The sequence below is a fragment of the Quercus robur genome, chromosome 10 (genome assembly GCF_932294415.1).
Source record: "Quercus robur chromosome 10, dhQueRobu3.1, whole genome shotgun sequence".
Classification (NCBI taxonomy): domain Eukaryota; kingdom Viridiplantae; phylum Streptophyta; class Magnoliopsida; order Fagales; family Fagaceae; genus Quercus; species Quercus robur.
The window spans coordinates 24,537,249-24,550,711 of NC_065543.1; the positions used below are offsets into that span (position 1 = coordinate 24,537,249).

The 13,463-nt window shown below is 35.7% G+C and overlaps 1 protein-coding gene across 1 annotated transcript; it reads right to left on the minus strand.

Annotated features, from left to right (window-relative positions):
* Positions 1–2,156: 2,156 nt before the first annotated feature.
* LOC126701717 (ABC transporter G family member 11) lies at positions 2,157–9,157 on the minus strand. Its single transcript, XM_050400049.1, has 10 exons — positions 8,273–9,157; positions 7,685–7,974; positions 5,032–5,203; positions 4,832–4,954; positions 4,251–4,379; positions 3,950–4,144; positions 3,569–3,655; positions 3,206–3,478; positions 2,848–2,955; positions 2,157–2,770 (listed from the first exon to the last, which is right to left on the minus strand). The coding sequence occupies exons 1-10, from the start codon at positions 8,660–8,662 to the stop codon at positions 2,417–2,419; spliced, it is 2,121 nt and encodes a 706-aa protein (XP_050256006.1). The 5' UTR covers positions 8,663–9,157; the 3' UTR covers positions 2,157–2,416.
* Between the last annotated feature and the right edge of the window lie 4,306 nt (positions 9,158–13,463).

Sequence of the window (13,463 nt, forward strand, 5' to 3'; positions counted from 1 at the left end):
TTTTCCCTTTCAAAATCACAAACACAAACACAAATCCTAACACAGAAATCACAAAAACAAAATTTCAAATTTAAGATTTTCCCTTTCAAAATCACAAACACAAACACAGAAATTCTGACACAAACACAAACATAAAAATCACACCAAAAAAAAAAAGAGAGAGAAGAACATATCATTGAGAAACAAGAATGGCAACGAACCTAAAAAAACTAGTGGAGAACAAATCCAAATCATTGAGAGTGAGTTACGGTGAGTTGATGAGTCAATGATAAAGGGGGAGTCGGCGTCGACGGTGAGGTGAAAGTGCAAGAAGGAGGGAGAGTGGGAGCAATTGAGGGGGGCGGTGGTAAGGCCGTGAGTATGGCTGTATGGGTCGGTAAGAGTGACGACTTGAGGAGTTGAGGGAGATGGTAGTGAGGCTGTGACCGTGTGGCTGTGTGGCTATGTAGGTGAAAGTGACTGGAGATTGAGAGAGGGTGGGTGGCAACTCAGATAAGATTGAGAGAATGAGATAAGATTAGGGTTTTCTGAATAAGTTTATATATATATATATATATATATATATATATATATATATTAGGTTTTTTGGTAATTTTAGTTTAACGGTTCAAGTCTGGGTCTGAGTTCGGGGCAGGTATCACTAAAACCAAAACCCAACCCGAACTCGCTTTGGGTTTTATTTAAAAAACTCATACTTGACCCTACTGTTTCGCGGGTCGGGTAGCAATTGCCATGCTTAGAGATAAGTGAGGAAAACACATTCTAGGGAGAAGGATGTCCTATTCGGATTTAAGGGAGGGAGCTCAACTGCTCAGTAGCCTTCACAGCCGAGCTAAAACCAAGGTCGTTTAGCACTAAGGAAAAACCATAATACCATCCGTGACACCACCAATCACTTCTTTGGACCTTCCATTGTAGGATAAGCCCAATCCAAAGTATAAATAAATTGGAGTTCTAGGCCCAACAACCCAAAGTTATTGGGAACGAATCACCACACACACACACACATATATACATATGCTCACTTCTTCTCCGAGAGAGAGAGAGAGAGAGAGAGAGAGAGAGAGAGAGAGAGAGAGAGAGAGAGAGAGAGAGAGAGAGAGAGAGAGAGAGAGAGAGAGAGAGAGAGAGAGAGAGAGAGAGAGAATTTGTGCCCACATTATAACTTTCTATACTTCGTTTTTTTTTTTTTTAGAGTTCTATACTTCGTTGATAAAAACAATTGTACAATTTCTAAATATTTTCTTAACCGAATTTGCAATTAATTATAATGGTACAAAATTAGCTATTGCAATATTTGGAAGGCCATGTAAGCTAGAATTTCGTTCTTTTAAAGATTCGAGGAAGAAAGAAATGAGGTAATTTGTTCTTTTAGAGATTCGAAGAAGGAAGAAAGGAGGTATTTAATTCTCAGTAAATCATAAGTTAACTATCTTACTACACATCTCTGCCGTTTATCCTCAAAAACTATCTTACTACACATCAGCTTGCTTGCATCTCTAAACAGTTTATTTTATTTTATTTTATTTTTTGTTCTTTTTTCCACCTAATGGTTTAGTTCTATACATACTTTCTCATAATTTGTTTTTTTTATACAACATTATCTTTACGGTATCTAATGATGTATTATTATCTCATGGGATGGTTTCATAATAATTTTATGGTCTTTGATCGAGTATAAAACTCTGATAACTGCACTTTTTTTTTTTTTTTTTGGTAATTCAATAGTTGGGAGAGTGGAATTTGAACACTTGACATCATTATTAGAAACACTAGGAGGTTTTTGTTAAGCTACAATATTCTACACGATGTCTACACACATCATAGTGTAACTCCACATTGTCCGGGGACCTCACTAGTTAAATTAAATTTGTTTCTCACACCAAAAAAATAAAAATAAAATAAATATAAAACTAAGTAACGTAATTTTAATTTTGCGTTGATTATGTTGGGCACTTCAAGGTCCATATTTTTTGCTGCCGAGTTACTTTTTTTTTTTCTTACTGAAATGCCTTACACATCTGATGCATGAGATCTGATATGTGCTGAGCAGACATGCCATTTTAAATTTCATCAGCTCAAGTAATTTCTAGTGTGGTGCCTTCTGTAAACTGTTTGTTACAAATGCAGAGAAGTCTGGTCTTAATTACCATAGATACAACAAAGTAGAAGATTCATGAAACTGATTCCAATAGTTGAGTTTATAGGAAATTTTCTGTTAAACATTATCATCAGCACAAAGTTGTAACTTGTAACTTGATATAACTAGAAATAGTTATGGTTTAAAATGGAAGTAAAAAATGTTAAAAGCTGGACCAAATTATGTCTCCAAGCATTTGCTACATTCAATGTTCTAACATAAAAGTGAAGACTTTTTAACTTCTTTTATTCTATGCAATAGTACTGTGTCTCTTGTCTACCTTTTATGAGTTCCAGTTGTCCGATTGGCAACATAGGTCCTCAATGAAGGGGATTGGGTGAGACCGTCCGGAGCAACTGTGGTATTTTGATTGCCATTCTTCTGTTGCATCCTTCTCCTAGCTATGTAACCTCTGAGCCAGGGGGTGACATCCTCATTAATTTTGATCATGATGAAAAAGATGATGCGGTAGATGATTATCATGCTGAAGATGACACTGAGATCCACCCATTTTGATCGGTGCACATTAATCTGGAATACATTCTCCAAGATGTACTCTCCAGGTATCTTGGGAAGTTCCGGTGATTGGTTGTCAAACAACAAGCCCTCGAGATCATTCTGGTATTGTCCCTGAAAAGTTTTCATTGTTTGTCATTGAACCATCTTGGCAGCAAATCATCAACCAGTAAATTGTAGTAGCATTTTACCTGCAGAGCCCAGAAATGAAAGCTGATGTATGACATGGGATAGCGCCACACGGGCTTTGGTATGTCATTTGGGAGCCTAAAGTACCCAGAGACTAGCATGAATATGCCCTGACATGTGAGGAATACAACAAATAACTCATCATTTATAACTAAAAAGTTGAAACAAACATTTATAATGAACACTTGAAATTCTCACAAGAGATCTTGTTGGAATAGCATGAATATGAACTTAGACACCAAGTAATATACAAAAGGGTGGATTATGTTTCAACATTTTTAAGTAGTTCACATTTTTGCATTTCCCATAATGCAGATTTACTATGTATGCAATCTATCAATGTAGCAGGAATAGACAAACCTGAATTCCTGCCCCTATGATGATGCCCATAAGGAAGTTAGGGACAATACTGGCTATGGCCATCATCAAGCTTTCAACTACAGTGACACTTGCATAAAGGCATAGTACAAAGAACACATAATGTTCAAATCCTGGGTGGAGTTGGACCATGAAGTAACAAACAGTTCCAGCGAGAAAGGTGATCAATATCAGGAATGGCATTGCAGAGAGTGTGTTGCTGACAACAAATGCAGTTACACCATAGTGGCCATTCAGCCTCTCTCTTTGGAGAACCTATGAATATCAGCAGAGAAATCAGAACATTACCATCTTCATCTAAGTGAATGGATTATGTGAATAGGTCCACAAGATTATGAAACTAACCTTCATATCTTCTACAAATGAAGGAAAGCCCCCAATCGACATGAATGTTACAAAACCAAACACAAAAGATGCACATGAACCCCTTGCCTGCACCATATCAAGTAAAAAAAGAAAGAAATCTTAGTAAAGGATTGAATTTGAGCTTCCTCATGCTTATGATTATTTATTAGTTGGTTTCAACACATCATTTCATGGACTTCTTGTCAAATAGAAGTGGCATGTGAGAGGGATTATCGCCCTCAAATTTTCTATAAAAAGCTCAAGCTTTTTCTTCATGTATCCTTGTCTCAACTTCTCCATTCACTGCTTTTAGATACAAGGAATTGCAGCTGTCACTCAGATTAAATAGTGAAAGGGAAAGAAAAGAACAAACAAAAGTACCAGAATTGAAGTGTAGCTTGTCCCGATATTCAAATAGATGGTCCCAATGCAGATAGTGACTACAATGTAAATTGCAAGCCTAAGCCAGTAATATCCAAAGTCCCTTGACATGTTGACGAATGAACGCTTGGTTAAGGTAAAGGCTTGCATCAAGAAACTTGCCTGACTACCTCCTGAATCCAGAACAGTTCCTCTCTGTATCATGTGCAAAAAATTGCAGCTCTCAATATAGCATTCCAATATCATTACAATGTTTACCACAAATGCCCATAAAAAATCATGTTGCCAATGATCAACTTACAACTTTGGATATCTCCTGAACTTTTTCTCTCACTGCATAGTAGTACTGAGAGGTATGGTAATATTCAATAAGTGTTCGGATAGCTTCAGCTGTGGTAATCTTCTCTAGAGGATCATCAGTTGCCTCAAACTGAGCAGAAACCAAATTTAAAGCCACAGTTAGTAAAGGAACAAAAGTAGAAAGCAAAGTGCAGCCTTACCGACCCCCTCCCCCTTACCAAGAGGGGGGGGCTCAGATATTATGATGCATTTCCAATTCTCACCATAACCACTGATGACAACCAACCTATGCCCATCTCCACACTATACTAAACTCTACCACCCAGCCCCCTTAATGCCCAATTCCACACCGGCAACCATCACCAGTACCACCTAATCATTTTTCCTCCATGATTATACTGTTTGCTGTCACTATCTTTACTCTTTTACACTACCACCACCAGTATTGCATGGTTGAACACATTAACGCATTGTGTGCACTGCAAGCTAAGAGTAGTAATAACTTCTAATGACTGAATTACAATAACATTTATAGCTACTAATATGTATATAATTCAAAGCAAAAGAAGAAAAATGTCATACCCGCAGTTTCATGGATCCTTTTAGAGTGGCCTTAACTTTATCAAAGTCAGAATTGATGCATCTAAGGAAGTGATCAGATGGGTTCCTCAAAGTGGGGCAGGGGAACCCAGCTTGTGCAAAGAACTGCAAACACCTGCCTATATAAGAGCTCCATTCCTACAAAAAATCAAATGTGGAATGCAAAGGGAGAGAGTTCCCACCTCGTATGCTTCTGAAGCCTGGCCAAAATAAACAGTTTTGCCCCCAGAAAGCAAGTACAATTGATCAAATAGTTCAAAGACTTCACTGCTTGGCTGGTGAATTGAGGCTATGACGGTTCTCCCATCTCTTGACAGACTACGTAATGTTTGTGTAACAAAGAAAGCTGAAGCACTGCGGTAAAACCAAAGTAATTTAGAAACATACAGCAAGAGTTTTGTAGACAATGGTAATAAATTCTTAAAAAGAAAAAGAAAATTGACAGGACAGATAGTATATAAGATATTATAATATTTTCTATAAAAATGAAGTCAAACTACATACATTAATATAATTTTAGACCATCATATGTAAAGAACATAAAAAAGATACCAGCCAACGGCCAAGAAGATGACAATATTGACTGTCATGGATATCTATCAAGGTTCATTTTACTACTAGCACTACAATAATTGTACTGTAAGCCTAATTTGTACTACTATAATATAGGTTTAGTCTACTGTTAGTTTTGAAATAGCTGAAGATTTCATATGATGTTGTTGTGAGTGTAGCCAATAATAGTAGATTTATGCAAATAAAAGAAAAAAGAAAAATATAAGAAACGATCACATTAGGAACACAAAGATCTACATGGTTCGGCCTTAGGCCACGACATTGAGGAGAAAGTTTCACTATGAAAATAGATTGATTACAAAAATGTCACAAAGGCTCTCATACCACCCATACACCAAATGCACCCAAGGAGCTCTTTCTCATCACAAGAATTTCTAATTCTCTAAATCTGGTATGCAAAAGACCAAAGTTGTCTGTGTTTCGTAAAACTAAGTATGGCCTAATATATATATATATATATATATATATATATATAGTACTTTGATCGATTTTGGAAAGCTTGTCTTACACCAAAAAGTAATAAAGAATACAATTTGAAATCCAAAGCTTAGCCATATAAGGAAAGGCTATAACCCCAAGTGACGCGCTCACGTGCATTTATTCAAGCCACCAATCAACAGTTAGCCTAGGGTTAATCTTTCTATATAGACCCCCAGTGAGCATGTTATAATAGAGCAATTCAACATAGTAAAGATTTAGCCACTTAATGCTTTCTATTGCGGACGTAGGTCATCAAATCTAACCATGTCAATTCTAGTTTCACTCTCTATCCCACAAAATAAATTCTAACATGATAACTGAGCTCAACCCCTTTTTAGTTCCCCAATGGCTGCCAACATGCTCACTCACCACATCACAAATCTGTCCTTGGCCTATTTTATTTTAACACCCACGAAACTATCCTCAAATGATGTCTTTCCGGAAAATGGCGTCACTCTCCTTTGATTGTCAGATTCTGAATCCTCCAACAACCATTTGTCACTAACCACCACTACACCTAGTATTTGTCTCGTGTTTGCCATCCTTAAGCCATTGTCACTCAAGTCAAGCCAAGTAATTCTTCTCCAACCATAGTAGCCATCCATAGGTCACTAGTGCAACCATCCCATCCTAGCTCTAGCCAATAGTAGTCATCTTCTAGCTTCCATCTATTGTAACCGTCGATGTTCACTGCTATTAATAGCTATCCCATGCATTCCACCTCACATCATTCTTAATCCATTCTACATTTGATCTGATTCTGCATGATCACACTCTTCTACACGATCACACTTTCTTTCCAAACTCATGGTATCCTTTGAGGAGGATTTTACAGATATTTAGCTAGGTAGTATTACTAGTACAACAATACTTGTATTGGAAGCCTAACTTTTACTACATCCTAAGGTTAGAAAGCCTAACTTTTACTACATCCTAAGGTTAGTCTATCGTTAGCCTAGGTTTATTTTCTCCATATATACTCTCAATGGGCTCATTATAACAGAACAAGTAAACATAGTTTAGTTGTAACCATTTATGATCTTCTGCTGCAGACCGAACTACTCTAATTTTGCTTCCACTCTATTTTTCTCTCTTTTCCCTCTCATTGTCAATCCCAACATAAAATCTAACACTAGCTATATATAAAAAATTTATGGGTGAACAATAATTTTGGTCCCTTAAATTTGTGATTAGTTCAATTTTTGGTCTTTCAAATTTACAAAGTTAAGATTTGGTCCCTAGAATTAAAAAATAATAAAAGAACAACTCATCCCACTGTCTATGGGTTTGGTTAGATTTTATCCTTTAAATATGAGCTTTGGTTTAAATTTGGTCTCTCAAAATTGGGATGTCTCAATATCTGTTTGTCACACAAGCAGAAAATAGATGGAGGGATAAAATCTGAACTTCTTAAATTTCAGGGACTAAACTCAAACCTATGCCAAATTTCAAGGGACAAAAGTGTAATATTAACAAAGAATTAATTTGGGAAAATACCAAACACATGGGTTCTATCTACTTCTAAAAGGTAGAAGGTAAAACAATTGATAAAACAGAATTGTAATTCTACAATGTGGTATTTGCAATAGTAATGAATTCGTAGTACACATGAATTAAAAATATATAAATATATAAGAGAAGCAGAAGACGACAAGACAACACTGACATTGTCTAATTCTCTTCTAAAAATATATAAATATATAAAACTAAAAACAGAGGCACTCTGCACTTCCCAAAAAAAAATGGGCAATAACATGGAGAGTAAAGTTTTTAGAGTTTAACCTATCAAGTCCACTAGTTGGCTCGTCCAGGAAGAGCAATCTGGGTCTCGTCAGGATCTCAAGAGCAATACTGACTCTTCGTTTCTCTCCTCCACTGATTCCACGCAAATGCCAGTTTCCTACAACTGTGTCAGCACAATCTTGGAGACCCATCTCTATGATGGTACTCTCAACCAGTGCACGCTTCTCTGACCAAGGCATCTTATCAGGGAGACGCAGACGAGCTGAATATGAAATCGTCTCCCGTACTGTTAGAGTGCCAATCAAGTTGTCATCTTGAGTCACATAGGCCTGAGTTTACATCACATAATAACATCACCATTAATAGCCTGCTTGGTAGGCGTTAGATTAAATTCGCCCTTCTCTAATGGCTTAATCTTTTAGAACAATCAATAATGTATAGCTTTAAACTTTTGGAACAATCAATCCACAATTTATCAATAACCATACCAAGCATGAGATAAACACACACACACACCCACACAAAGCAGCCAAACCAAGACAAATCTATAGGTTTTAAGTTTTAACCACAATAAGGTAACAATGAAAACACACACTTTTTCCTCTTGGAAACTAAAGAAAAACTCACTGCAGTCCCGAAAGAGAGCTTTGTTTTGCGACCATTGAGGAGTATGGTACCAGAAAGGAAGGCGTTGGCAGCAAGACGACTAGAAAGAGCATCAAGCAAAGTAGATTTGCCAGAACCAGAAGGACCCATGAGGGCAGTGAGGGTTCCAGGTTCAGCATAACCAGTGAGTCCTTCCAAAACCTTTTGAGTGTCTCCATTACTGAGACTGACCATCACAGTCAGATCATTCCAAGTGAGCCTCGCTGACACGTCTCCTACAAACTCTGTGTTAGCTTTGTCCCTCCAAAGAGTCTCACTCAGAGGGCTTAACCCTGCTACCATGCCATTATTCACTGATGGTTTGTTTGCCTCTATCTCCCTCATCTCATAATTTGCTCCATAGTTGCTCATCTTCTCTCTATATCACTCGATCAGTTGTGTATATATATATCTCTTCAAAACCAAAAGTTGCCCGCCAGAAAGGTTTTTACAACACAATATAGAAAGCTCTAAATGGATGTCAAGTACTTATGGCAAAGCACAGCTGGTTATCTATAAAGAAAGACTATATAAGAAAGAAAGAAAGAAAGAAATATGGAGAGAGAAGTGCTATTGAGCAAAAAGTTGTGAAGTTGTAAAGGAGGAAGAAATGGGAATTGAATGAGGGAGGGTTGTAATTTGTGAATTTGACTGAAGGAAGAAAAAAAACCAATCAGGAAGAGACAAGAGAGGTAACCCATGCAAAAACGGCCATAAGAAAAGCTTGCTTTTTTGTGTGACAAACTGACGAGAGGAAGCTCTAGCTAATATTTTCTTTTTTTTCCTCAGAATGAGTAGAAAATTATAAATTTATAATCCCCATTCCTCATTGCCTTAGCCCTTTAGATCCTCAAAGCAGTGACAGAAGCAAATTAATTTGAAAGAAAGGCAGATAGAGATAGATTTAGTTGGAAGATGAATTTTTTTTTTTTTTTTTTTTTTTTTTTATGGAATAGTGGGAAAATGATTTGTCATATTTTTATTGTCACAATTAATGAACATTGGTGGATGTTGGTAGAGGCATTTAATACCAGAACCGACCCGTATTAACATTCGCCAATTTGGTTCCCTCCCTTCCATTGGCATTGATTTGACATACTTTTATATAATAATAATAATATAAAAAGCAAATCAGACATCTTTCTGTTTTTTCATTTTTTTAAATTATCGTTTCATTATCAATGATATACACCACTTCATACCATTCAATATTCATAACTTTTAAATTGAGGGCTCTACATTTTTCAAAAATATTGACACTTTACGTATGATATAAAATAGTGTGAGATTGTTAGAGATATAACATTTTAAAAAGAACAATAATAATGCATTAAAAAATTTAGAACTATAAATTATTTCATAGCTTTTTATTATAATTGTTCAAGAACTGTGATGTAACAAAATATAAATAATTGAGAAAAAAATAGTAATACATATATAAATGATAGACAACCACTTAAATCTATTATATCAAATTATAAAAAATAATTTGTAAAATAGTATGAGATAATAATACTAATTAACTAAAAATAGAGTCGTTTGGTTTTTTTGTATATTGTACAGAGCATATCGCCACATCTACATGGAAAAGATAAAATGGAACAGAATATAGGAACTACTTTTTATGAAGAGAGAGAGAGAGAGAGAGAGAGAGATAATACTAGCGTGTCCTAGATAGAGTCCAACTGTAAGCTATCTGCTCAATCAATACAAGTAGTTAATAGTTAGTAGATGAATAAAATGGACGGGTCATGGACGGAGGTATTATTGGACTTTGGGGGGCAATGCCTCCTTATTTTTTTAATAAAAAATATTAGTATATATATAGATACTAATTTTAATAATTTTGTTTAATAAAATTACATTTTGTCCTCTTAAAAATATTATTGATTCTTTTAAGAGTAATGCTACATTAATAAACTTTTTTATAATTGTAGGGACACGATTCTCAAGCGGCCCAACGATGACGTTGGGCTCGCGCGTGATGGATCTCTCACAATAAAATTTGTAGAGAATGGGTGTGAAAGGCTGGCGTTGGGTCACGGGGCGTTGGTACAGGCCGGACATTAGATAAACCTAGACTGAAAAAGGCTTTAGTCCGGTTATCTAAGCCCATTAACTTTATGAATTGAGGGATTGGACTCCTCGGATAATGTCAGAGGAGCACTAATGTATTCTCCGGTTACCCGTCGATGGGTTATCCTTGGTGGAGCGTATATACTTTCCGGGCATTCTCGTTCCTGGAGTTTTTCTTTAGGAAGTGAGATGGATCCCCCCTCTTTGTTACCTTGCGTTTTCTTTTATACTAGCCTACGTTCATTATCTCCCGTCCACGTGTAGGGTCGACTCTTCCAGGACAGAGATTTGTCCCATCAGTCTCATACCGAAATCGTGGGAGATGGTTCATAAAGCCTAAGAATCCGGCTCTGTTAGGTGCGGTGTCATGTCAATGAAGGGTATTAAGGACTATTTCCCTGAGATATTTTCTGATCTTTTAGGTTTGCTTGTATTCCACTTTCGTTAATGGGATTCTGGGTCTTCCGAGGACTGAGCGGTCCTCGGACGTATCTTTGAGCCACATCGGGCTCACTATTTTTGGGCTTGGGCCCTGCCCTCCTTTAGTTTGGGGCCTGTGGACTCCATATAAGCGAGCGAGCCGGGCCCATAAACTATTGGGCCCCACAATAACAGTTTTACAAACTATTGAGTTAGTAAATTCTTACTGGTTTGCATCTAAGCCCATCAGTTACATCATTTTTTTTACTTACCAATAACTACTCATTACATTAGTACTTTATAAAACAAACAACCCAACAAAAATTACAAGTAGCAAATTTAAAAGACATTAAACCCAATCAACCAATTTTACATAAAACAAACAACCTGACCCTTTATAAAATTTTAAACAAAATAATTTTGTCCTTACTCTAAATGTATTAAAGACACCAAAAATTATTATTAAAAAAAAAACAAAAAACAAAAAACTTCAATGACTAAGCAATCGCAGAGCCAAAGGCCGAAGCCACCATGGTTAGAAGCAAAGCCGCCCCCCTTAACTCTAAATCCTGGCTCCGTCCCTGGACAGGGTGGCCACACCATGCCAGTCACACAGCTACTTGCTAGACCTTTGGGTCATATCAGATGAGTATAGTCTACAGATGAAATAGGATCAGATCAAATTAATCATACTCAAAAACCACGATTTTTTTTTTTCTCTTAGCCACAAGATATAGCCTTTTCTTTTCTTTTCTTTTTTGTTTTTTGTTTTTTTTTTTTTTTAAGCGGCAACATCAATTATTCTAAAATAAAAAAATATAAAAAAAACTTAATTTAATACAATGAAAAAATTATTTTATCTATTTTAACATAATATATTCTACATCACATATTTTATTTTTCATGTAACATATTAAAATAATTTAACTACAATATCAAATAAAAAAATACATAACTCACAATACCACCCACCACCACCACCACCACCCATCCCACCACCACCCAAAATCAACCAACCAACGACCACCGACTATCATATCCAAAACCCAAAATCAACCCACCTACCACTAGTAGCCATAATCATATCCACCAAAATTAGCCCACAATTCTGCAACCCACCACAACTCATTAAATTCAACCCACAACCACCAAAAGAAAAAACCAAAAACAAAAAAACAAAAACAAAAAACAAAACAAAACAACTCACATCAATAATCCAAAATAAAAAAACCCATCACCACAACTATTGTAAAAACCATTGTTGCTTAAAACTAACCCAAACCACCACATTCACATCGAAACCCACCAATTCACACACTACCCCCACAACCCACCACATTCATAACTCTCAAAACCCATCCCAAAATCAAACAAGCTTAGAAACCCATATACACCCACAAATGCCTGATTGAGAGAGAGATTTGAAGGTCTAAATTATAGAGATCTGGATTACGTAGGAGGTCAACAGTATGGCATGGTAGACAACGCGGCAAGGTTGGCAATATGGCTCAGAGAGAGAGAGAGAGAGAGAGAGAGAGAGAGAGAGAGAGAGAGAGAGAGAGAGAGAGAGAGTAAAAAGTAAAATAAAATAAGAGGAAATATTTTTAGCATTTATACCATACCTTTCCTAAGAGCATTGGCATTAGCCATCAAGTGTGCCAAATGCTAAATTTTTAGCATTTGGCACACCAAACACCAAAATCCTTACTTTATGAGATGTGCCAAATGCCAAAAGAAATGGCATGGAGGTACAGTGATATTTTATAAATGGCATGGTTTGGTCAAAATGCTATAAATTTTTTAATGGTTTTTTCTCTCTCCTTGTGTCACATCTCCTTTATGAGACATCTTTCTTCTCTTCCTCACACCACTGTTCTCTTTCAAAAAAAGCTTATTTGTACTTTTTTCCGTTTTTATTTAGAGGAGTGTTTTTAAGATGATTTTAATGTGTTTAAAATTTTAAAATAGAACATGTGATGTAAAGCGTATTGTATGGCAAAATAAATAAATAAATAAAAAGTAGGTTTTAGCATGTCAAAATAGCATTTAGCATAGCACAGCTAATGCTAGTGCTCTTAGTAGAATGGTACTATAGATCCATGCTAAATTTTTTGATATTTGGCAAATCTAATGTAGAAGGTTTTTTTTTTTTTTTTTTTTGGTGTGTTTGGTGTACTAAATGCTAAAAATTTAGCATTTAGTACATATGATGCTAATGCTCTTAAAAAAAAAAAAAAAAACAAACAAACAAACTCACACAAAAGAGTCAGAATGAGGTTCTAACATAAAGTTATACCACAAATTCTACTAAGAAGTCATCGTAACTTTTAAGGAAGGGACTTGACCCATGTTTTTGTCGTATATAAAAAAATTAATAAAAAAAAAAAAAAAAAAAAAAAAAAAACTAGAACATTAACTCTTTGTCCTTTCAAAATAGAATAACGTCAAGGATACAATAATATGTCACAATAATTTCATAACATTTCTAAATTAGCATGCCAACTCATCCATTAGTCTATTACAATCTCCATTTTAAATTTTTTGGTATGCTTATTTGAAAATATTATGAAGTTATTATGAATTTTTGCCGCGTTCATACTTCATAGCATTACTCTTCAAAATAATAGAACAAACAAATAAAAATACTCAAAAATAAAATAAAATAATGTATAAATTC

Bases quoted from the DNA above. Each gene is read 5' to 3' on its own strand.
- LOC126701717 (XM_050400049.1), bottom strand. From the start codon at position 8,662: ATGAGCAACTATGGAGCAAATTATGAGATGAGGGAGATAGAGGCAAAC. The intron at 4,145-4,250 runs GTAAGTTGATCA...CACATGATACAG, and splicing joins TTCAGGAGATATCCAAAGTT to AGAGGAACTGTTCTGGATTC. The intron at 3,656-3,949 runs GTACTTTTGTTT...GATATGGTGCAG, and splicing joins CAAGCTACACTTCAATTCTG to GCAAGGGGTTCATGTGCATC.